Below are 26,887 nucleotides of genomic sequence, written 5' to 3'. Positions count from 1 at the left end.
AACATGTATCATAAACATGTTTCCCCTTTCTTCCATTTCTACCTCCATATCACTGGGGAAAGAAGAGAGAGAAAAATAAGTTTTCTTGACAAATTTATATATTTAAAGTAAAAACAACACAAAATCAAATACATGAAAAGTCATTTAATCAACAGATATTACTATGGTCAAAATGGAAGGGTATAGTAAATAAATATGGTAAAAGTAAACAAAATACTTTTTATTCAAATGAAAAATCAGGACTGGTACTGTGGCATAGTGGGTAAAGCTGCCTCCTGCAGAGCTGGCATCCCATATGGGCTCAGGTTAAAGACCCAGCTGCTTCACTTCAATCCAGCTCTCTGCTATGGCCTGGGAAAGCAGTAGAAGATGGCCCAAGTCTTGGGCCCCTCCGCTGGCTTCTGATCAGCACAGCTCCAGCCGTTGCGGCCAGCTGGGGAGTGAGCCTGCTGATCGAGGACCTCTCTCCTTTCTCTCTCTCTCCCTCTCAGCCTCTCCTTCTCTCTCTCTGTAACTCTATCAAATAAATAAATAAATCTTAAAAAAATGAAAAATCTTTGTGGATGTGCTCTCATGTATTATACCCAGTTCTAATTTTTTTTTTTTTTTTTGGACAGGCAGAGTGGACAGTGAGAGAGAGAGACAGAGAGAAAGGTCTTCCTTTTTCTGTTGGTTCACCCCCCAGTGGCTGCTGCAGCCAGCGCACTGAGGCCAGCGCACCACGCTGATCCGAAGGCAGGAGCCAGGTGCTTCCTCCTGGTCTCCCATGCGGGTGCAGGGCCCAAGCACTTGGGCCATCCTCCACTGCCTTCCCTGGCCACAGCAGAGAGCTGGCCTGGAAGAGGGGCAACCGGGACAGAATCCGGCGCCCCAACTGGGACTAGAACCCGGTGTGCTGGTGCCGCAGGCAGAGGATTAGCCTAGTGAGCCGCGGCGCCAGCCCAGTTTAATTTTTTAAGAAAACTAATACATAATATATAGTTAAAGCTACATGTACATGAATTTCAAATATTTTTGCATTACCTTCTAAGTAAACTGCCCACAAACATTTTGAAGTCACCTCATAACAACTTGGGAATACTATAATGAAATAATGGTGATTTTTCTATGTTGAATTTATGTCCTACGACTTTGGCAATTTAATTTATTATCACTAATAGTTTGGGGGGAACTGTTTTTAAGTATAACATCATGTCATCTGCAAACAAGGACAACTTGACTTTCTCTTTTCAAATTTGAATACATTTATTTCTTTATCATGCCTAATTGCTTTGGATAAATCTTCCAGCACTATTTTGAGTAGAAGTGGGTGGAGTGGGCATCTTGTCTTATTCCAGATTTTAGAGGAAAATTCTCAACTTTTCCCCCACTTAGTATGATATTAACTGTGTGTTTGCCATATGTGACATTTACTGAGTTGAGGTACATACTTTATATACATAATTTGTTGAGATATTTTTATCATAAAGGGATATGGAATTTTATAAAATACTTTATCTATAGAGATGATGCTATGGTGTCATTTTTTAAGATTCATTTATTTATTTAAAAGACAGAGTTACAAAGAGGCAGAGGGTGAGAAAGAAAGATATCTTCCATCTGCTGGCTCACTCCCCAAGTGGCCACAATGGCTGGGGCTGGGTCGGGGCAAAATCAGGAGCCAGGAACTTCTTCCAGTTCTCCCACATGGGTGCAGAGGCCCAAGGACTTGGGAAGTCTTCTGCTGCTTTCCCAGACACATTACTAGGGAACTGGATAGGAAGTGGAGCTGTGCCACAGCCCCAGCTCTGATTATAGGGTTTTGTCTCTATTTCTGTTGATATATCATATTCATATTGAACCATCTTTGCATCACTGGGATGAATCTCACTTAATCAAGTTGAATACTCTTTTTACACATTGCTGGATTCCATTTGATGATATTTTGTACAGGATAATTGCATCTGAATTCATCAGAGATATTGACTTGTTAATGTTCTGTTTTTGTTGTTGTATATCTGTTTTGGTATCAGGATGATGCTGAACTCATAAAATTAGTATCAAAAAATTCTTTTCATCTTGTTTTTGGGGTAGTTTCGAAAGCATTGGTTTTAGTTCTTCTTTAAATTAATTGTAGAACTCAGCACTACAGCCATAGGTCCTGATGTTTTTCTTTATAAGAGATTATTGATTTTCTCATTCATTATTGGTCTGTTCACATTTCTACTTCTTAATCTTGATAGGCTGCATATACTGAGGAATTTAACCACTTCTTGGTTTACAGTTTGCTGTGTATAGTTGTATATAGTTTCTTATGATCTTATTTTTATTTCTGTGGTATCAGTTGTGATGTTATTTTACACCTCTGAATATTTTATTGATATCTTTTATCCCCACTTTTCCTTACTATAACAGGAGATTTAAAAATTTTATTTATCTTTTAAAAAATCAGCTACTCATTTAATTGGTATTTTGTATTTTTGTTTCTTTTATTTCTGCTCCAATATTATAATATTTTAAATATTATTTAAGGGATATGAATTCATATATACAAATTTGGGAACGTTACCCTCCATTCCATCCACACTCCAACAATTCTTCCTACTCCCTCTCCTATTTCCCACTCTTAATTTTTCCAAAAACCTATTTTTAGTTTGCTTTATACTCATAAGATTAACCCTATACTAAGTAAAGAATTCAACAAAGAGCATGAAGAAAAAAACACTGTTCTTCAACAATACAAAGGGTGTAAATAATCATCAAATCTCAAAATGTCAATGTCACCTCTATATATTAAATTTTTGACACTCTATTAGTTACTAAAGATCATAGAAAAGATGATATTTGTCTTTCTGAAAATGGCTTATTTCACTAAGTATAGTGGTTTCATTTGCATCCATTTTGTTGCATAAGACAGGATTTCATTCTTTTTTACTGCTGAGTAGTATTCCATAGGGTGTATATAGCATAATTTTTTATCCAGTCATCAGCTGATGGACATCTGAGTTGATTCCATAGCTTAGCAATTGTGAATTGAGCTGCAATGTACATGGGAGTACAGATAACTGTTTCATCTATTGATTTCGTTTTGTTTGGGTAAATACCTACCAGTGGGATTGCAGAGCCATATGGTATATCTCTTTTCAGCTTTCTGAGGTATTTCCATACTGTCTTCCACAATGGCTGTACTAGTTTACATACCCACTAACAGTAGATTAGGGTACATTTTCCCTACATCCTCACAAGCACTTATTGTTCGTTGATTTCTATATGACAGTCATTCTAACTAGAATGAGGTGAAACCTCATTGTGTGTTTTTTTTTTTTTTGACAGGCAGAGTGGACAGTGAGAGAGAGAGACAGAGAGAACGGTCTTCCTTTGCCATTGGTTCACCCTCCAATGGCCGCCGCAGCCAGTGCACTGTGACCGGCACACCGCGCTGATCCGATGGCAGGAGCCAGGTACTTATCCTGGTCTCCCATGGGGTGCAGGGCCCAAGCACTTGGGCCATCCTCCACTGCACTCCCGGGCCACAGCAGAGAGCTGGCCTGGAAGAGGAGCAACCGGGACAGAATCTGGCGCCCCGACCGGAACTAGAACCCGGTGTGCTGGTGCCGCAAGGAGGAGGATTAGCCTACTGAGCCGCGGCGCCGGCCCATTGTGGTTTCAATTTGCATTTCCTTGATGGCTAATGATCCTAAGAATTTTTCCCCAAAGAAACCTTTTATTTAAGGAATATAAACTTCATGTATTTTATAAATACAACTTCAGGAACATAGTGATTCTTCCCACCATACCCGCCCTCCCACCCTAAAATTAAGTAAATATTGAGAACAAGTTTTACTATTAACTCTCATAATACAACTCTTTTTAGGACAGAGGAGGTCCTGCATGGGAAGTTAGTGCACAGTTACTCCTATTGTTAATTTAACAATTAACAGTCTTATATATGATGTCAGTGATCCCCCAAGGCTCTTGACATGAGCTGCCTAGGCTATGGAAAACTTTTGAATCTATCTAGAAACTCTTTCAGTATTTCAACAAGGCCATAAGCAAAATGGAAGCTCTTTCCTCCCTTCAGAGAAAAGTACATTCTTTAATGACCACTTCTGTCCATTGGGTTCTCAGCCACAGAGGTCCTTCATGTAGGATACTTTTTGTCACAATGTTTTGGCTTTCCATGCCTGAAATTCTCTCATGGGCTTTTCAGCCAGAATGCCTTAGGAGCTGGGTTCTGAGGTCAGAGTGTTATTTAAAGTGATTGTCATTCTATGAGTCTGCTGTATGGATGCTTCCCATGTTGGAGCATTCACTCCTTTTTAATAATGTTGTTACCAAACACTTAATCCTATTTATATGATCATTTTAACACTTAATCCTAACTATATGATCACTTTAACATTTAATCCTATCCATATGATCACTTTAGCACTTAAAATGCTATTTTTATCACCCAGCATAAGGGGATTTGGGGTCCCATAGCAAGCTGTTAAACTGTACCCTTAGAAGTTCATAGGAATTGGATGCAGAACTATACAGCTTTACACTACAAACTTTATACATTTCATAATTACAACTTCAGGAACATGGTGATTCTTCCCACTGTGCCTGTCTTTCTATCCACACTCTCTCCCCTCTTCCTCCTCCTCCTCTTATTTCCACACTCATTTTTTACTAAGATCTATTTTTAATTAACTTTAAACACGTATGATTAACTCTACATTAAGTAAAGAGTTCAGCAAATAGTATATGAAAAAGAACTGTTCCTCAATAGTCAAGACAAAGACTGTTCAAAGTCATGTGTCTGTTGGCCATTTGAATTTCCTCTTTTGAGAAATTCTTGTTCAAATGCTAAATATGTATTGATAGCTCATTCATTTGGTACATTTCCAAGTTCTTCATGTAGGCACTGATTGCCATAAACTCGTCTCTCAACACTGCTTTTGTTATATCCTGTAAGTTTTGATAGAATATATTGTCACCTTCATTCATTTCCAGAAATTTCTTTTTTAATTTTTCTATGACCCACTATTCATTCAGGAGCATGTTGTTCAGTCTCCATGTGTTTGCTTATGTTCTGTAGCTTCTTGAGTTGTCATTACCAGATTCATTCCATTGTGGTCAGAAAAAATGCATGGTATGATTTTGATTTTTTTAATCTTATACTTCCTTTATGGTCTAGCGTATGGCCTATCCTAGAGAAAGTTCCACCCACTGATAAAAAAAAAATGTGTATTCTGCAATTGTGGGGTGAAAAGTTCTGTAGATATCAGTTAGGCCCATTTAGTCAGTAGTGCTGATTAGCTCTGTTGGGTTTCTGTCTAGTTGATCTGTCCATTGATGTAAGTGGGATGTTGAATTCCCCATTCCCATTGTACTAGAGTCTATATCTCCCTTTAGATTTATTAAAATTGAGTACATTTATTTATTTATTTATTTATTATAGTTACATCTTCCTGTAGAATTGATCCCTTAAACATTACACAGTGTCATTCTTTGTCTCTTTTAACAGTTTGTGTGTTAAAGTATTTTTTGTTTAATATTGAGATGGCTACACCTGCTTGTTTTTGCTTTCTGGTAGAATGGATTATTTTTTACATCCTTACACTTTCAGTCTGTGTATATCTTTGTTGATGTGTTGTGTTTCTTGAAGGCAGTAAATAAATGGGTCTTGTTTTTTAATCTATATAGCCAGCATATATCTTTTAATTGGAGACTCTAAGCCATTTTGTTCAAGGTTATTATTGATAAGTAACAACTTGGCTCTGCCAGTTTTTAATAAATATTCCTATTGTTTGCTTTGGATTTCGCTTGAAAGCTTTACTGGGAGATTTTCTGCCTTCACATTCTTTCTTAATGACTGTCTTTCTGTTTTTGTTTATGTAGCACATTCTAATCATATTTTGTAAGGCTGCATAAGTTACACAGACTACCTAAATTTCTGTTTGCTATTAAAGATCTTAATTTCACCCTCATTCATAAATGAGAGGTTTGCAGGATACACTATTCTCAGTTTACAGATTTTTTTTTCTGTTAAGACTTGTTATATGGCTCTCCATTCTCTCCTAGCTGTAGGGTTTCTAATGAGAATTCAATTGTGAGTCTAATTAGAGATCCTCTGAAAGTAATTTGGCATTTCTCTCATGCACATTTTAGAATCTTTTCTTTATGTTTTACTGTGGAGAGTTTGACTAAAATGTGTTATGTTGAAGATCTTTTCTGATCATGTCTATAAGGTGTTCTATGTATATCATGTACTTGGATGCCCCTTTCTTTCTCCAAATTATGAAACTTTTCTGTAACTATTTCACTACATAGGTATTCTAGTGCATTCTCTCTTTCTACACCTTTGGGAACTCCTGAGATCTATATGTTGGGTTGTTTCATAGTATCTCATAACAGTATTTTTAATTTTTCTCATTTCTTCTTTGATTTGGTCTTACTGAAAAATTTCCAAAGTTTTGTCTTCTATCTTGGTCTTTCTTTCTTCATCCTGAGTCTGCTATTAAGACTTCCCAAAGTAGTTTATATTTGTCATATTGGATTCTTCATTTCTAATATTTCATTTTGATTTCTCTTCAACATCTCAATTTCATGGGAAAGTTTTTCATTCCTGTCATGTATGAATTTCTTTACTTCATGAATTTGCTTCTCATTTATTCTGAACAATTGTATGATTAATCTTTTGAATTCTGTTTCCATCATCTCATCAATGTCTTCATTTTCACATTCTAATATTGAAGTGTTCCTTTGAGTGGTCATGTTGTGTTCCTTATTCTTGGTTCTTGAATTTCTGTGTTTATTTTAGGCATTTGTGGGAATACTTGTTCGTTTTTTCTTCTGATGGCTTTTATCTTTGGAGTATGAATCTGTGGTTTAGTGGAGTGTCTGCTCTTTCAGTGAATACCCAGAGGTGTGTGCTATGTGTTGCCAGGAAGCTCTAGTCAGTGCTCCAGTGTGGGGTGAATATCAAGGGTGACACCCAAATTGGGCATGTTGGATCTCCTCTTATTTTAGCATGAAGGAGGGTGTGATCAGCTCTGTTGGTGTAATCACACCCTCACCTCCTCTCTTTCAAGGAGATCAATGTTCAGGTGTTAGCCCACAGTGGCTTCAATATTCATCCATGCTACCAGAAGAACCACACAAAAGATCAGTGTGAGTATAGATCCTGTTGCAATGACCCACCTTAGGCATACAGGGATGTGGAGATACAGTGATTGCCCAGAGACCTAACTATACCCTGGTGCTCCCCTGCAGTCACAGAGTTCCCACAGTGTCAGCAAACAAGGCTCCCACAGTCACAGACTGAAGAGGATCTGCTCTGCCCTACTAGTCTGCCTCATCCACAAAGAGGCAAAGATGCTCCCAGAGCCAGCTGCGTGTGGGTACCCTGCCTAGAAAGTTTGAGCCCAAGAGCCAGTGATATGTTGAGAGGCTGGGGGCATCCCACAGTCCTGTCTGTGTGCCCAGGCCCTGATAATCCTCCCAGTCAGACTCAAAGTCAGTGGGGAATGCCTCTGGTAAAATCCCTGGAGCTCACATGTGCACAATAGTGACCAGCCACAGCCCTACTCATTTCCCAATTATGCCTTCTCCCCAGCAGTTTCCTGGCACCTACAAGAGTCTCTGCAGCTGGTACTGATGTTGGAATGGCTTCTCCCCACCTGTTGCCAGGTGCATGCACCCTAGCTGCTGTGGTTGCCTATGCTGAGAAGATGGCATCTTTTTCCCACCAGTTGCTGGGTGTGCACATAAAAGGTGCCACAGATGCTACCTACTGTTGTACAAAATGGTGCCTGCCTTCTCTAAGTTGCTTGCCAGGTGCCATTGTGGAGAGAATGGGGAGAGTGAAATATGCCCCCTTTTTCCCCACTGTGGTAGTGGGAACTCTGTTCTACTCAGGGCTCCAAGCTGGATTCAAAAATGATGAAGCCCCTAGGCTCTCCCTCTGGCTGTATCACCAGTGGCACTGGCTGCTGACTCTCATACAAAAATCAATAAATAATAAATGCTGATGAGGTTGTGACAAAAAAGTTACCCTAATCCACTGTTGATGGGAATGTAAATTAGTACAGCCATTGTGGAAGACAGTATGGAGATACCTCAGAAAGTTGAAAATAGATCTATATGACTCAGCCATCCCACTCCTAGGAGTTTACCCAAAGAAATGAAATCAGCGTATGGAAGAGTTATCTGTACCACCATGTTTATTACAGCTCATTTCACAATAGTTCAGATGTGAAAGCAACCCAGATGTCCATCAACAAATGACTGGATAAAGAAAATGTGGTGTATATGCACCATGGAATACTACTCAGCCATAAAAAGGATGAAATCTTGTCGCTTGCAGCAAAATGGATGCAACTAGAAACCATTATATTTAGTGACATAAGCCAATCCCAAAAACACAAATACCACATTTTCCCTAATCGGTGGTAACTAATAAAATACTAAAAATGTGATGTGTATGAGCAAACAACATTTTGGAATTCAATGATTGTTTATAGCCCTTGTCTCTATTGTTGAGGAACCATATTATTTTCTTCTTACTATTTGTTGAATTCTCCACTTAGTGTGGGGTTAATCTTATGAGTATACAACTAACTGAAAGTAGAACATTGTGAAAATTAAAAGAAAGAATCAGAAAGGAAGGAGGAAGGAGGTGGGAATATTAGCGGGAGGATGGGTAGGGTTGGAAGAATCACTATGCTCCTAAATCTATACATATGAAACATATGGGGCCAGCACCGCGGCTCAACAGGCTAATCCTCTGCCTAGCGACGCTGGCACATCGGGTTCTAGTCCTGGTCAAGGCACCAGATTCTGTCCGGTTGCCCCTCTTCCAGGCCAGCTCTCTGCTGTGGCCAGGGAGTGCAGTGGAGGATGGCCCAAGTGCTTGGGTCCTGCACCCCATGGGAGACCAGGAGAAGCACCTGGCTCCTTCGGATCAGCGCGGTGCACCGGCCGAAGCATGCCAGCTGCAGCGGCCATTGGAGGGTGAACCAACAGCAAAGGAAGACCTTTCTCTCTGTCTCTCTCTCACTGTCTACTCTGCGTGTCAAAAGAAAGAAAGAAAGAAAGAAAGAAAGAAAGAAAGAAAGAAAGAAAGAAAGAAAGAAAGAAAGAAAGAAAGAAAGAAAGAAAGAAATGAAATTTTGTTCACCTTAAAAAAACAAAACAAAACAAAACAGAAAATGCAAGGATGTGAAGAAAGGGGAACTCCTACACACTGTTGTTAGGAATGTAAATTAGCACAGCCTCTACGGAAAACTGTATGGAGGTTTCTTAGAAAACTGAAAATGGATCTATCAAATGCCATATTGGGTATATACCCAAAAGAAATGAACTCATTATATCAAAGAGATACTTGCTCCACCATGTTAAATAGCAGTACTGTTGGTAATAGCTAAAATACGTTTCAATCATTTTGTCCATCATCAGATGAATAATGAAAATGTGATATGTGTATACACATACACAAAGAGGAATAATATTCAACTATTAAAAATGAAATTCCTTCATTTTTTAAATTTATTTTTATTTAGTAAATGTAAATTTCCAAAGTACAGTTAATGGATTACAATGGCTTCCCCCCCATAATTTCCCTCCCACTCACACCCCTCCCATCTCCCGCTCCCTCTCCCATTCCTTTCACAACAAGATTCATTTTCAATTATCTGTATATACAGAAAATCGATTTAGTATGTATTAAGTAAAGATTTCATCAGTTTACACACACAGAAATACAAAGTGTAAAATACTGTTTCAGTACTAGTTATAGCATTACTTCACATTGGACAACACACTAAGGACAGATCCCACATGAGAAGTAAGTACACAGTGACTCCTGTTGTTGACTTAAGAATTTGACACTCTTGTTTATGGTGTCAGAAATCTCCCTAGGCTCTAGTCATGAGTTGCCATGACTAGCCTCTTGAGTTCGCTGACTTTGATCTTATTCCAACAGGGTCATAGTCAAAGTGGAAGTTCTCTCCTCCCTCCAGAGAAAGGTACCTTCTTCTTTGATGGCCCGTTCTTTCTACTGGGATCTCACTCGCAGAGACTTTCATTTAGGTCATCTTTTTTTTTTTCAAGAGTATCTTGGCTTTCCATGCCTAAAATACTCTCATGGGCTCTTCAGCCAGATCCAAATGCCTTAAGGGCTGATTCTGAGGCCAGAGTGCTGTTTAGGACATCTACCATTCTATGAGTCTGCTGTGTATCCCGCTTCCCATGATGGATCATTCTCTCACTTTTTAATTCTATCAGCTAGTATTAGCAGACACTAGTCTTTTTTTTTTAATTTCAATATATTTATTGTTTTTTTAACTTTTATTTAATGAATATAAATTTCTAAAGTACGATTTATGGATTACAATGGCTTCCCCCACATAACGTCCCTCCCACCCACTACCCTCCCCTTTCCCACTCCCTCTCCCCTTCCATTCACATCAAGATTCATTTTCGATTATCTTAATATACAGAAGATCAGCTTAGTATACATTAAGTAAGGATTTCAACAGTTTGCTCACACACAGAAACATAAAGTGAAAAATAATAGATGATTTTTTTAAATGATGATGAAATCAGATCAGACCTATTGTCATGTTTAATCCCAGTGAGAGTCAAGTTGGGAGTTGATAATTTCTTTTCTTTTTTTTTTTTTTTACAGAGGATCAGTTTAGTATACATTAAGTAAAGATTTCAACAGTTTGCACCCCCATAGAAACACAAAGTGAAATATATTGTTTGAGTACTCGTTATAGCATTAAATCTCAATACACAGCACATTAAGGACAGAGATCCTACATGAGGAGTAAGTGCACAGTGACTCCTGTTGTTGACTTTACCAGTTGACACTCCTGTCTATGGCATCAGTAGTCTCCCTATGCTCCGGTCATGAGTTTCCAAGGCTATGGAAGCCCTCTGAGTTCTCCGACTCTTATCTTGTTTAGACAAGGTCATAGTCAAAGTGGAGGTTCTCTCCTCCCTTCAGAGAAAGGTACCTCCTTCTTTGATGACCTGTTCTTTCCACTGGGATCTCACTCGCAGAGATCTTTTGCCAGAGTGTCTTGGCTTTCCATGCCTGAAATACTCTCATGGGCTTTTCAGCCAGATCCGAATGCCTTTAGGGCTGATTCTGAGACCAGAGTGCTGTTTAGGACATCTGCCATTCTATGGGTCTGCTGTGTATCCTGCTTCCCATGATGGATCATTCTCTCCCTTTTTAATTCTATCAGCTAGTATTAGCAGACACTAGTCTTGTTTGTGTGATCCCTTTGACTCTTAGGCCTATCAGTGTGATCAATTGTGAACAGAAATTGATCACTTGGACTAGTGAGATGGCATTGGTACATGCCACCTTGATGGGATTGTATTGGTATCCCCTTGCCTGATTCTAACTCCACCATTTGAGGCAAGTCCGATTGAGCATGTCCCAAATTGTACATCTCCTCCCTCTCTAATTCCCACTCTTATATTTAACAGGGATCACGTTTCAGTTATAATAAACCTAAGAATAATTGTGTGTTAATTACAGAGTTCAACCAATAGTACTAGAACAAAACAAAGAGAAAATACTAAAATGGATAAAGTATTACATTGTACATCAACAGTCAGGACAAGAGCTGATCAAGTCAGTGTTTCTCATAGTGTCCATTTCACTTCAACAGGACACATGATGCTGAGTGAATCAAGCCAGTCCCAAAGGGCCAAATATCATATGTTCTCCCTGATTGGCGACAACTAACTGAGCACCAAAGGGGAAACCTGTTGAAATGAAATTCCTTCATTTGCAACATAAAGGATGGAACTCAGGACTTCAGATTGAATGAAGTAAGCAACAGAAAGACTAATACCACATTTTCTACCATACATGTGGAAGCTAAAATAAGCATACACACACATACACACACACACAAAAACACACACACAATTCACTCACTAAATGCTTATTGCTGGTGGATGGGAGGAGTGGGAGTTTCAATAACAAATAGGGGAATCTAGTTATGGTTCACTAATGTCACAAATATACAATATGAGATATGAATAATAGGGAAAGTAGGATTATGGGATATGGGAACTCTTTTCATTAAAATTTGGTTTTGGGAATTTGAAACTATTCTGAAACACAGCAGACTCATAGAATGGTAGATGTCCTAAATAGCACTCTGGCCTCAGAATCAGCCCTTAAGGCACTTGGATCTGGCTGAAGAGCCCATGAGAGTATTTTAGGCATGGAAAGCCAAGACACTCTGGCAAAAAAAAAAAAAAAAAAAAAAAAAAAAAAAAAAAAAAACACAACTAAATGAAAGATCTCTGCGAGTGAGATCCCAGTAGAAAGAACAGGCCATCAAAGAAGGAGGTACCTTTCTCTGGAGGGAGGAGAGAACTTCCACTTTGACTATGACCTTGTCTAAATAAGATCAAAGTCAGCGAACTCAACAGGCTTCCATAGCCTTGGCAACTCATGACTAGAGCCTTGGGACATTTCTGATGCCATAAACAAGAATGTCAAAGTGTTAAGTCAACAACAGGAGTCACTGTGCACTTACTCCTCATGTGGGATCTCTGTCCTTAATGTGTTGTCCCATGTGAATCAATGCTATAACTTGTACTCAAACAGTATTTTACACTTTATGTTCTGTGTGGTGCAAACTGATGAAATCTTTACTTAATATATACTAAATCGATCTTCTGTATATAAAGATAATTGAAAATGAATCTTTATGTGAATGGAATGGGAGAGGGAGTGGGAGATGGGAGGGGTGCAGGTGGGAGGGAAGTTATAGGGGGGAAAAAGCCATTGTAATCCATAAACTGTACTTTGGAAAAGTATATTTACTAAATAAAAGTTCAAAAAAAAGAAACTATTCTGAAACAAAGGTTAAAATAAATAAATAAAATTTAAGTTCAAAACCTGAAAAAATTAAAATCATATCTCCTAAATTTAACAATGTTATATTTTCAACTTTCTTCCTTAAAGATGATCATTTGCCACTTACCTCAAAGCCTTTGAATATCTAGAAAACTTATAAAATATAGTAGAAAACTCTGTTGATATATTTGTGAAAGAGGCAGAAAATTTTCATGAAAAAGAAAGGTGTACAGTTTCTTTTTTTTTTTTTTTTACAGGCAGAGTGGACAGTGAGAGAGAGAGAGAGAAAGGTCTTCCTTTGCCATTGGTTCACCCTCCAATGGCCGCCGCAGCCGGCACGCTGCGACCAGCGCACCGCGCTAATCCGATGGCAGAAGCCAGGTGCTTATCCTGGTCTCCCATGGGGTGCAGGGCCCAAGGACTTGGGCCATCCTCCACTGCACTCCCGGGCCACAGCAGAGAGCTGGCCTGGAAGAGGGGCAACCGGGACAGAATCTGGCGCCCCGACCAGGACTAGAACCAGGTGTGCCGGCGCCGCAAGGCGGAGGATTAGCCTAGTGAGCCGTGGCGCCAGCCATACAGTTTCAATATTTGAGGAACGATCATGCTGAAGTTGGAATAGAATGCTCTTTAACCTATAGGAGGCAGGATGAGCTGAGTACTCGCAAAAACAGATTAAACTGTCCAGTGAAACACTTTACTACTCGTGATTGAAAGAAATCACCCTGAAGTTAGGTGATTGTAAAATTGTGTGAACATCGGGTCAGTGCTGAGGCAAAGTGGATAAAGTCGGCATCCCATATGGGTGCCAGTTCGAGCCCTGGCTGCTCCATTTCCAATACAGCTCTCTGCTATGGCGTGGGAAAGCTGGTGAAGATGGCCCAAATCCTTGGGCCCCTGCACCCACATGGGAGACCCAGAGGAAGCTCCAGGCTCCTGGCTTCAGACTGTCCCAGCCCTGGCCATTGCAGCCATATGGGGAGTGAAACAGAGGGTGGAAAACATCTCTCTCTCTCTCTCTCTCTCTCCTCCTCCTCCTCCTCTCCCTCTGCCTCTGTGCCTTTCAAATAAACAATTAAAAAATCTTTAAAAATTTGTATGACTGGGCTGGTGCTGTGGTGCAGTGGGTTAAAGCCCTGGCCTGAAGCACCAGCATCCCATATGGGTGCCGATTCGAGACCTGGCTGCTCCACTTCCAAACCCAGCTCTCTGCTGTGACCTGGGAAGGTAGTGGAAGATGGCCCAAGTCCTTGGGCCCCTGCACCCATGTGGGAGACCAAGAAGAAGCTCCTGGCTCCTGGCTTCTGATCGGCATGGGTCTGGCCATTGCATGGCCAACTGGGGAGTGAACCATCGGATGGAGGACCTCTCTCTCTCTTTCTCTCTGCTTCTCCTCTCTCTGTGTAACTCTGACTTTCAAATAAATAAATAAATCTTTAAAAAATTGTATGATTATTTTATGACAGAAAGTTGAAAAATTATCTTTCTGAAATCAGTTAAATCAAATGATCTTCTGCTTTTAATGTATTCACCAGATGATGTTTTTTTTCTTTTCGTTTTCATCCTCAGAAAAATTCCCAGAAAAATTATTTTGTAAAACATAATTATTCCCACTGCAAGCTGACCTCAGATCTCTGAAGGACAATTTCTTATTTCCCTGGTGAAATTGGTTTCCTGGATGAGGGTAAAAGGCTTCATATTGTTCCAGCCATGTCTCATAATTGTATGATTGAGATGAAGGGCAGCAGATCCCTGCTTTAAGGAAGAAGATGAGAGCTTACTTACTTACAAAGATTTAGTGCACAGGTCAAATTGCTTCAAGTCAAGACTACATAACAAGTGCTTTCTATAGGAAAACAGAAAATAGGCAGCTTAGAAACAAACTGCGGGACACCAAATTTGGAGAAAAAAATGAATGAGTGAAACACAGAAATTATTAATATTGTAAGTATTACACACATTCTGAACATATTATTGGACTACAGAATAATTATATACAATCTCACTAAAAAGGTAATATGTTTAGCGCAGTGATCAGATCATAGAAAGAGCTGTACAGTTGCAATTGCTAATGTCATTACATAAAGCACATTTTCTAATTGCTATATATGTGTGTGTTTACAGATCATTGGAGAGATAACGATACACTATTTTTTTTTGACAGGCAGAGTGGACAGTGAGAGAGAGAGAGAAAGGTCTTCCTTTGCCGTTGGTTCACCCTCCAATGGCTGCCGTGGCTGGCACGCTGCGGCCGGTGCACCGCGCTGATCCGATGGCAGGAGCCAGGAGCCAGGTGCTTTTCCTGGTCTCCCATGGGGTGCAGGGCCCAAGCACCTGGGCCATCCTCCACTGCACTCCCAGGCCACAGCAGAGAGCTGGCCTGGAAGAGGGGCAACCGGGACAGAATCCAGCGCCCCAACCGGGACTAGAACCCGGTGTGCCGGCGCCGCTAGGCGGAGGATTAGCCTAGTGAGCCGCAGCGCCGGCCAATGATACACTATTGATTCTGCTCTGTTCTACTTTCACTAGGAAAGCAGAGTAAATTAGTATAGAGGAGATTTTCTAGATGTTCCTTTTCTTGAAAAATGTAGACTGGAAAATGATTTTCTGAAATCATCTAAATATCAGAGAATATATGTCAACACGAGAGGAAGTTATTGGTGTCTTAGTCAAATTGAAAACTCCATCTGAAGTCCAATTTCTGTTCCCCATATCTGTTTATGACTCTCCCACTGCACTGGTTTCAGGCATCTGTGAAAGAAATGCAAGATAACTTTGGTCAACAACGAAAAGGATGTTCCAACCTCCTCAGCATCTTTTAGGTTTTCTACATAGAAAATATTTAGTTGCTAGTTAAATAAGTATTTATTCCTTTTCAAAATTTGCCTTGAAAGAATAAAGAAGTAGCTACACAGAGCAGAGTAATGGTCAATAAGGTGTCCTTTATTGCTTTTGTTTTTTGGGATCATATAATCAAGTATTGTAAGTTAAAGATAAGAAAAGTCATGCATGCTTGTGGTTTGACAGTTCTAGTGACACATTTTAGATATGGATGGTAATGTAACATCACCTCTCTTATTATGTATTTTAGGATCTGAAAATACTTCTGTCTCTGAGGTACAGTGACCATGAGGAAGTGAATGATTCATTAATAGAGAAGCTTTGGGGTGTTATCTGCATAGTCTAAGGAACTCCCAGTGACTTCTATAAACTCCATTTGCTTCCATTACATAACACTCTACACTTTGAACTTTTGAGATGAAAGGAGCTTTAAGCTCTTATTAGGTCAGCCATAAGTAAGTACAATCTGCTGTACATATTTATTATTATTTAATAAGAAAATGGGATATACTATTGAATTTGTTTTGTTCTACTCGCATTTCAAAAGCATAGTGAGTTAGTACAGACATTTTCTAGATGTTTCATCTCTTTTAAAAATGCTTGGCAAATGATTTTTAAATCAAAATGACTGGTAAAATGATTTTCTAAAGTCATCTAAATATCAAAGAATTCCATCTCTACAGTATTGAAGATACAATTCATGGAGAATTTAGATATTTTCCATAAATCTGTTTCCACATATAAATGATTTTTGAAGAATGCACATGCTAGTAACTTTATATAATATATCATTAGGCTGGCGCCGTGGCTCACTAGGCTAATCCTCCACCTGCGGCACCGGCACACCGGGTTCTAGTCCTGGTTGGGACGCCGGATTCTGTCCCAGTTGCTCCTCTTCCAGGCCAGCTCTCTGCTGTGACCAGGGAATGCAGTGGAGGATGGCCCAGGTGCTTGAGTCCTGTACCCGCATGGGAGACCAGGAGGAAGCACCGGGCTCCTGGCTTCAGATCGGCGCAGTATGCCGGCCGTAGCGGCTATTTGGGGGGTGAACCAACGGCAAAGGAAGACCTTTCTCTCTGTCTCTCTCTCTCACTGTCTAACTCTGCCTGTCAAAAAAAAAATAACATATCATTAAACATCATGTTTTTCTCTTCTCCCTTTTCCTCCTCCTCCTCCTCTTGCTCTTGCTCTCATGTTGTTACTCCCTTCCCTTCCCTCCCATATAAATGCCTATAATATTCTACAGTGTAATGTAACACTTGAGATCACCATTGCACATTATAAAGATTTAGGAAGTATTCATTCCATTACAAAATCCAGGATCTGGCCGGCGCCGCAGCTCACTAGGCTAATCCTCCGCCTAGCAGCGCCGGCACACCGGGTTCTAGTCCCGGTCGGGGCGCCAGATTCTGTCCCGGTTGCCCCTCTTCCAGGCCAGCTCTCTGCTGTGGCCAGGGAGTGCAGTGGAGGATGGCCCAGGTGCTTGGGCCCTGCACCCCATGGGAGACCAGGAAAAGCACCTGGCTCCTGGCTCCTGCCATCGGATCAGCGCGGTGCGCCGGCCGCAGCGCGCTGGCCGCAGCGGCCATTGGAGGGTGAACCAACGGCAAAGGAAGACCTTTCTCTCTGTCTGTCTCTCTCACTGTCCACTCTGCCTGTCAAAAAAAAAAAAATTAAAAATTAAAAAAAAAAATCCAGGATCTGAGATTCAGTCTCTGCAGAATTACAATACTTTGTTCTGTCACTCATATCATAAGATTTATCTTTACTTGTTCATTGAAAAGCAGCTGCAGTTTAATGAATGCAGTAACCATATAGCTTATAGGTTCATAAACTAAGCAATTCCTAGTCTAAGCTTCTCTGTGGCTGAATTCCCTTTGTTATAAAATGTATACAGGGATCATGGCTGTCTTGTAGGGTTGTTGTCATCACCAAAAAGGCTAAGCACATGTAATATATTTAGAGAGTGACCAGATCATATAAAGGGCTATACAATTTTTTTGACAGGCAGAGTGGACAGTGAGAGAGAGAGACAGAGAGAAAGGTCTTCCTTTGCCATTGGTTCACCCTCCAATGACCGCTGCGACCGGTGTGCTGCAGCCGGCGCACGGCTCTGATCAGAAGGCAGGAGCCAGGTGCTTCTCCTGGTCTCCCATGCGGGTGCAGGGCCCAAGGACTTGGGCCATCCTCCACTGCACTTCCAGGCCACAGCAGAGAGCTAGCCTGGAAGAGGGGCAACCGGGACAGAATCTGGCGCCCCGACCAGGACTAGAACCAGGTGTGCCGTTGCCGCAAGGCAGAGGATTAACCTATTAAGCCATGGCACCGGCCAGGCTATACAATTTTAATTGCTAATACCATGACATAAAGCACATTTTCTAACTGCTGTGTGTGTGTATTTATAGATTATAGATTATTCTGTGATTCAGCTAAGTAGAAAATTCTGTCAAAAATTAATACCTCTAATTAGAAGGATATTTTCCTATGATTATAGTGAATTACCGTTAGTAAGAAATATAATAATATCTTTGTGGCAGTAGTATCAAAATGTGTATACATATTCTATATCAAGAATAATGTGTTGCCTACTAGCTGGATAATTTTGAGCCATCTAATGAAATTGTAATGCTTTCTTATTAAGCTACCACAATATTTAATAAGGTTTATAAATTGGATGTTATTGCATCTTTTGTAGTGTTAAATTTTCTCTCTTTATATTCATAATTATAGCTCTTTTGGACTTTTCTAGTATTTGAGATGGGAATGTCATTTCACTCCCATGTTTATTTTCCTCCTTCTCTCCCCTGCCCATATGAACACATGATCAGATATGCCAGGATTGTCCCAAATCTTCCCCATGAAGGTAAATGTCCCAAGATGGAAGTTTACACCTAAGTCAGCTTTATATTTTTTTAAAAAAAAAATTAAAGATTTATTTATTTGAAAGTCACAACTGCAGAGAAAGCGGGAGCGTAAGAGAGAAGAGAAGGAGATCTTCCATCTGCTGATTCACACCCCAGATAGCTACAAAAGCCAGGGCTTAGCCTGGCTGAAGCCAGGAGCCAGGAGATTCATCCAGGTCTCCCACAGCAGTGTTGGCAACCAAACACTTGGACAATCTTCTATGCTCTTCCCAGGCCATTAGTAGGGAGCTTGATTGAAAGTGAAGCAGCTGGAACTTGAACTGGTGCTCATCTGAGATTCTGGCTTTGCAGTCAGCTAAACCTGCTTAGATTCTGGAGTAATTTAGCTTTCTGTGTTGTTTTTAAAATTTGATATAATGAGCAAATGCAAAGATGGAAACACTGGGAAAGGTAAACTTCAGTGCTTCAACATCCAGGTTAGAATGACATGGGGTTGGCACTGGGGCTCAGTAGGTCACGCTGCCACCTGTGATGCTAGCATCCCATATGGATTTGAGTCCTGGCTTCTCTGCTTCCAACCCAGCTCCCTGGTAATGTGCCTGGGAAAGCACAAAGGACAGCGCAAGTGCTTGGGCCCCTGTCTCCCATGTGGGAGACCTGAACGGAGTCCAGGCTCCTGGGTTCAGCCTTGCCCAGCCCCAGCCATTGTGGCCATTCTCTCTCTCTCTCTCTCCCTCTCTCTCTGCCTCCCTCCCTCCTTCCCTCTCCTTGTTAATTCAGCCTTTCAAATAAAAAGATAAAAATCTTTTTAAAAGTTGCATAAAGAAAGCTTGTAAACAGTTTAAACATATTTAATTGGTGCATTTTTGGTTCTTGATACATATTCACTTTGAAATATTAAATATTTATCATTTGTGGTATCTCAACAACCTAATTCTAACAAAGTACTGAAGAATGTAAGGGCACAGCTTCAATCAACATAAGGACAAATGAATATCTTATGTGCTGTTGTGTACAAAAAGCTAAAGTTGAAATGTGTCCTGACCTGCTTCAGGAAAGTTAGTTTTTTTTCTGGGACTGACCACAGATTTGTAACGCAAAATGTAAAAACAACAAAAAAAAGGAGGCAATTTTTACACTACTTAGATTATCTCTCTTGACAATCTATTATGTGTTTGAAATATATCATGTATAGTCCCATGAGATATTTCCAAAAAAAAAGGTACTACAGATTTTGATAAATTCAAGGGAAAAATGTCACATCCAGAAGAAAGTGTTTCAGAATACATTTGTGGTCAGCAATCCATCATACTTTGTTGGTCTTAATGGAACAAAAGTTGAACTTTGGTTGGCTGCTAATAAGGATATATGAAATGCTTTGAATTTCAGAGACATTATTGGTGTTATCATCACATTTTCTTTTTTTTTGAAATGGCAAATTGTTGCAATCAAGCTCCTCGAGATGCTTCCAAATGCTGTATAACTGATTCCAGAACAGCAGCCTAGTTGACTCACCCTCGCATGACGGCCAGTGATGACCAAAATTTGCTTCTGGTGTACCTTTCCCAATATAGCTTTCTATAAAAAAAAGCTTGAATTATTTATTTGAAAGAGTTACACAGAGAGAGAAGGAGAGGCAGAGAGAGGTCTTCCATCTGCTGGTTCACTCCAGAGTTGGCTGCAATGCTTGGAGCTGGGACAAGCAGAAGGCAGGAGCCAGGAGCTTCTTCTGGGTCTCCCACGTGGGTGCAGGGACCCAAGGACTTGGGCCACCCTCCACTGCTTTCCCAGGCCACAGCAGAGAGCTGGATTGGAAGAGGAGCAGTCGGGACTAGAACCAATGCCCATATGGGATGCCGGCACAGCAAGCAGCAGTTTTACCCACTATGCCATCAGCACCAGCCCCCCCCCAATATAGTTTTTACTGCTCATTAACAAGCCCTGTTCTCAGCCAGCCCTCTTAACTGTGTTTTTTTCCTACTATCCTGCTGCTTGAAATAATCCTGTCATTCAGTTATGACTGACAAATCTCAAATGTGTTTCAAATAAGTTTTATTTGACTTAAAAATATGTTGGGATAATCACAATTATCTTATTTCCATTTATGATATTAATGTATATTTGCCCATTTCTGATTTTATTTTCTAAATATTTGTAATAATTCTAATTGTGATAACATCCATATATAATCCTCTTTTCCATACTTGTCCAAGTTTCCATGGCAGTCATGTGTTAAATATTAGTTCATTATTTTTGAATATTTCCATAAAGTAATTTGACTCATTTGAAAGCTTATAATATTTTTATCAATTGGATACATTATAATACTAATTTCTGTGACATTTTCTTCATTTTCTCTCTTTAGGTCACTGTAGATTGGATTCATGGGTCACACAAATGATTCAGTAGTGTCTGAGTTTGTACTTCTGGGGCTCTCTAATTCTTGGGAGCTTCAACTTTTCTTTTTCGCCATCTTCTCAAGCATCTATGTGGCCTCACTACTAGGCAACATCATGATTATCGTCATCATTTCCTGTGACTCCCAGCTGAGCTCTCCTATGTACTTCCTGCTCGGTCACCTTTCTTTCATTGATATCTGCCAGTCCAACTTTGCCACCCCCAAGATGCTTGTGGACTTTTTTGTTGAGCACAAAACTATCTCGTTTGAAGGCTGCATGGCACAGATATTTCTTCTTCATAGTTTTGTTGGAAGTGAGATGATGTTGCTTGTAGCCATGGCATATGACAGATTTATAGCCATCTGCAAGCCCTTACGCTATGGTACAATTATGAGCCGGAAGCTCTGTGTCATTTTTGTGTCTATTTCCTGGGCAGTGGGCATTCTTCATTCTGTGAGTCACTTGGCTTTTACAGTGGATCTTCCGTTCTGTGGTCCCAACGAGGTAGACAGCTTCTTCTGCGACCTTCCCTTAGTTATAGATCTGGCTTGCATGGACACATATGAAACAGAAATTTTAACCTTAACTAACAGTGGCCTGATCTCACTGAGCTGTTTTCTGGCCTTAATAATTTCTTACACCATCATTTTGGCCACTGTCAGGCGCCGGTCCTCCAGTGGGTCATCCAAGGCACTCTCTACATTAACTGCCCACATCACAGTTGTAATTCTCTTCTTTGGGCCTTGTATTTATTTCTATATATGGCCATTTAGCAGATTTTCTGCAGATAAATTCCTTTCTATCTTCTATGTAGTTTGTACACCCTTACTGAACCCCATCATCTACTCTCTGAGGAATGAAGATGTAAAAGCAGCAATGAGGAAGTTGAGAAACCGTCATGTTACATCCTGGAACAACTAGGGATCACCATGTAGCAGCATAACCCTTAGAGTGAAGAGCCTGCAGAATATCACAGAATTGTGCCAAAACTTTCGACTTCTGATATTGGTCTTTGAGTCACTTACCATTTTTTTCCCAAAGGCAAAGGGCATTGCATAGAGTCGATGCCTGTATATATTTTAAATATAATTTTCTAAATATTTTTTGTTGTAATTTTAAGTGTATTTTATCTTAAAAATATCTAGAGGTACTTTTGGAGATTCTACTATGTGCAAAATGTAATTCATGTTACCGATCTTGCAATTTTCTTCAACTGAACATGTGATTTTTTTATTCTTTGTTATCAAAATGGAGAAAGAAATTGAATTCCTGATGTCTTCATTCAATTTATTTCTTTTTTTAAAAAAAGATTTACTTATTTTATTTGAAAGTCAGAGTTACACAGAAAGAGGAGAGGCACAGAGAGAGAGGTCTTCCACCCAATGGTTCACTCTCCAGATGGCCACAATGGCCGGAGCTGCACCTATCTGAAGCCAGGAGCTTCTTCCAGGTTTCCCACGTGGGTGCAGGGGCCCAAGAACTGGGGCCTTCTTATACTGCTTGCCTGGGCCATGGCAGAGAGCTGGATCGGAAGTGGAGCAGCCAGGTCTTGAACGAGTGACTATATGGGATGCTAACACTTCAGACCACAGCGTTAACTTACTGTGCCACAGTGTCAATTTATTTCTAACACTATTTTTAATATTGGCATAGAACATTATGTTTTATGACATGAGTTTCAACATGTTGATATATTGTGTTAGAATATCTTTTCCGTGTGTGTACTGAATATTTTCGCTATTTATAATTTGATTATTATGTTTGTTTATATATAATTTTCTGTATATGTAACTCTACTTCTATAATTTTTTCTGTTTTCTTTTTTTATTATAAACAGTTTTATTTAGTAAATATACTTTTCCAAAGTACAGTTTATGGATTACAATGGCTTTTCCCCCCTATAACTTCCCTCCCACCTGCACCCCTCACATGTCCCACTCCCTCTCCCATTCCATTCACATCAAGATTCATTTTCAATTATCTTTATATACAGAAGATCGATTTAGTATATATTAAGTAAAGATTTCATCAGTTTGCACCACACAGAACATAAAGTGTAAAATACTGTTTGAGTACAAGTTATAGCATTGATTCACATGGGACAACACATTAAGGACAGAGATCCCACATGAGGAGTAAGTGCACAGTGACTCCTGTTGTTGACTTAACACTTTGACACTCTCGTTTATGGCATCAGAAATGTCCTGAGGCTCTAGTCATGAGTTGCCAAGGCTATGGAAGCCTGTTGAGTTCGCTGACTTTGATCTTATTTAGACAAGGTCATAGTCAAAGTGGAAGTTCTCTCCTCCCTCCAGAGAAAGGTACCTCCTTCTTTGATGGCCCGTTCTTTCTACTGGGATCTCACTGGTAGAAATCTTTCATTTAGTTTTTTTTTTTTTTTTGAGAGTATCTTGGCTTTCCATGCCTAAAATACTCTCATGGGCTCTTCAGCCATAACTGAATGCCTTAAGGGCTGATTCTGGGGCCAGAGTACTGTTTAGGACATCTGCCATTCTATGAGTCTGTTGTGTATCCTGCTTCCGATGTTGGATCGTTCTCTCCCTTTTTTATTCTATTAGTTAGTATTTGCAGACATTAGTCTTATTTATGTGATCCCTTCTTAGACCTATCAGTGTGATCAATTGTGACCTGAAATTGATCACTTGGACTAGTGAGATGGCATTGATACATGCAATCTTGAAGGGATTGTATTGGAATCCCCTGGCACATTTTTTTTTTTGACAGGCAGAGTGGACAGTGAGAGAGAGAGACAGAGAGAAAGGTCTTCCTTTGCCGTTGGTTCACCCTCCAATGGCTGAGCGGCCGGTGCACTGCAGCCAGCACACCGCGCTTATCCGATGGCAGGAGCCAGGTACTTATCATGGTCTCCCATGGGGTACAGGGCCCAAGCAGTTGGACCATCCTCCACTGCACTCCCTGGCCACAGCAGAGAGCTGGCCTGGAAGAGGGGCAACCGGGACAGAATCTGGCACCCTGACTGGGACTAGAACCCAGTGTGCTGGCTCCGCAAGGCTGAGGACCAGCCTAGTGAGCTGTAGCTCCGGCCTCCCCTGGCACATTTCTAAATCCACCATTTGAGGCAAGTCCGATTGAGCATGTCCCAAATTGTACATCTCCTCCCTCTCTTATTCCCACTCTTATATTTAACAGGGATCACTTTTCAGTTAAATTTAAACACCTAAGAATAAATGTGTGCTAATTACAGAGTTCTACCAATAGTATTAACTAGAACAAAAAAAAATACCAAAAGGGATAATGTATTAAATTGTACATCAACAGTCAGGACAAGGGCTGATCAAGTCATTGTTTCTCATAGTGTCCCTTTCACTTCAACAGGTTTCCTTTTTTTGTGGTTGGTTAGTTGTCATGGATCAGGGAGAACATATACAGATGCTGGCAAGGATATGGGGAAAAAGGGACACTAACCTACTGTTGGTGGGAATGTAAACTGGTTAAGCCACTATGGAGTCAGTTTGGAGATTCCTCAGAAACCCAAATATAACCCTACCATACAACCCAGCCATCCCACTCCTTGGAATTTACCCAAAGGAAATTAAATTGGCAAACAAAAAAGCTGTCTGCACCTTAATGTTTATTGCAGCTCAATTCACAATAGCTAAGACCTGGAATCAACTTAAATGCCCATCACCAGTAGACTGGATAAAGAAATTATGGGACATGTACTCTATAGAATGCTATACAGCAGGTAAAAAATAATGAAATCCTGTCATGTGCAACAAGATGGAGGAATCTGGAAAACATCATGCTGAGTGAATTAAGCGAGTCCCAAAGGGACAAATATCATATGTTCTATTTTCTTTTACATTGTTTAATACATATGTCTACTTATTAGAAGTCTTTTCCAAGTATTTAATGCCATCATCATTTATTTTCCAAACCTTTTTTTAAAAATAGGATAAGTTGATAATAGTGTATCCCATATTCACTGAAAAGTTTAAATATCTTAGAAATTTTTACAAACATGATAATAGTTAGATTTAAAGAAAAAGGTTATACCCACATTTTCTTTAGAAGATTTATTTATTTATTTCAATGGCAGAGTTAGAGAAAGAGGGAGAGAAACATAGAGTGATCTCCTATCTGCTGGTTCACTCCTTAAAAAGCTGCAACAGCCAGGACTGGGCCAGGACAAAGCCTGGACTCAGGAACTTCTCCCAGGTCTCCTACGTGGGTGTCAGAGTCCAAGGTCTTGGGTGGTGATCTTCTGCTGTTTTCCCCGCACATCAGAAGGAAGCAGGATTTGAAGTGAAGCAGCTGATACTTGAACTGGCACCTGTATGGGATACTGGCATTACAGGGGGCATCTTACTCCACTGTGCCACAAGGCAGCCCTTCCATATGTTTCTAAAACAAACAACCACATAATATGATAGAAATTATCTGCAACTATGATGTAATTGAAAAATATTCTATCATATTTCTTTGAAACCACAAAAAATGAAATTCCTGTAATCTATTAATAAAGATAAAAAGTCTATTAAGTATTATTAAATTTCCCTGTCAAATGTTGTTCTGCATTTTCCTCCTGAGATTTACACTAGAAAAAAGTTCTTATAACAGAACGACTACGTGTATTATAATAATGAAAACAAGAAATAATGAAAACAGAAAACAGAAAGCCTAGAATTGTCATCACTTTGGATTCAGTATTTTATTTGTACTTTAAGATGTTTATTAGTGGGTGTGTGCATAGATGTTAAGTCCTAGTGAAAAAATTTTAGGTATGTACACACAATCTTTTTTTTTTTTTTTTTTGCTCATGGAAAAATGTAATTAAGTTGCTCTTTTTTTTAACTTTTATTTAATGAATATAAATTTCCAAAGTACGGCTTATGGATTACAATGGCTTCCCCCCCATAACGTCCCTCCCACCCGCAACCCTCCCCTTTCCCACTCCCTCTCCCCTTCCATTCACATGAGGATTCATTTTCGATTCTCTTTATATACAGAAGATCAGTTTAGCATACATTAAGTAAAGATTTCAACAGTTTGCTCACACACAGAAACATAAAGTGAAAAATAATAGATGATTTTTTAAATGATGATGAAATCAGATCAGACCTATTGTCATGTTTAATCCCAGTGAGAGTCAAGTTGGGAATTGATAATTTTTTTTTACAGAAGATCAGTTTAGTATACATTAAGTAAAGATTTCAACAGTTTGCACCCCCATAGAAACACAAAGTGAAATATACTGTTTGAGTACTCGTTATAGCATTAAGCCTCAATGTACAGCACATTAAGGACAGAGATCCTACATGAGGAGTAAGTGCACAGTGACTCCTGTTGTTGACTTTACCAATTGACACTCCTGTTTATGGCGTCTCCCTATGCACCAGTCATGAGTTTCCAAGGCTATGGAAGCCCCTTGAGTTCTCCAACTCTTATCTTGTTTAGACAAGGTCATAGTCAAAGTGGAGGTTCTCTCCTCCCTTCAGAGAAAGGTACCTCCTTCTTTGAAGACCTGTTCTTTCCACGGGGATCTCACTCACAGACCTAAATGTACACACAATCTTAGACACCATCACAATCCTGAGCTCTCTCTTCAAACTTTGAACGTTTGGTCAACTTCATTTTTACAATCTCAAACAGGATAATAATCTTTTAAATTCAAGTATTTGTAATTTATTTTTATTAAATTACATTATATTTATATTATATTATATTACAATCATATTATAATAAATAATTATATTATTATATATTATATATATATTATTTATATTATACATATATTATACATATATATAATTATATATTATAATAAATAATTATATTATTATTTATTAGTCCTGAAAACATTTTGGATGTGCGGTGAACAGGAAAGCCATAATGATAGTTTTGATAGTGTATCTTGTTCTGTCTGCTGGTGAAAGTGGAGG

The 26,887-nt window shown here is 39.7% G+C and overlaps 1 protein-coding gene across 1 annotated transcript; it reads left to right on the top strand.

Annotated features, from left to right (window-relative positions):
• Positions 1-20,948: 20,948 nt before the first annotated feature.
• On the top strand, positions 20,949-21,884 carry LOC100343332 (olfactory receptor 4K1). Its single transcript, XM_002717839.4, has one exon. The coding sequence runs from the start codon at positions 20,949-20,951 to the stop codon at positions 21,882-21,884; it is 936 nt and encodes a 311-aa protein (XP_002717885.3).
• Positions 21,885-26,887: the final 5,003 nt, after the last annotated feature.

This window comes from Oryctolagus cuniculus, chromosome 12 (assembly GCF_051225735.1).
Source record: "Oryctolagus cuniculus isolate XC-2025 breed Fujian yellow rabbit chromosome 12, ASM5122573v1, whole genome shotgun sequence".
In the NCBI taxonomy this organism is placed as follows: Eukaryota; Metazoa; Chordata; class Mammalia; order Lagomorpha; family Leporidae; genus Oryctolagus; species Oryctolagus cuniculus.
Note: the sequence above shows the minus strand (reverse complement) of the source record. Positions and strands in the feature narration are given on the sequence as shown.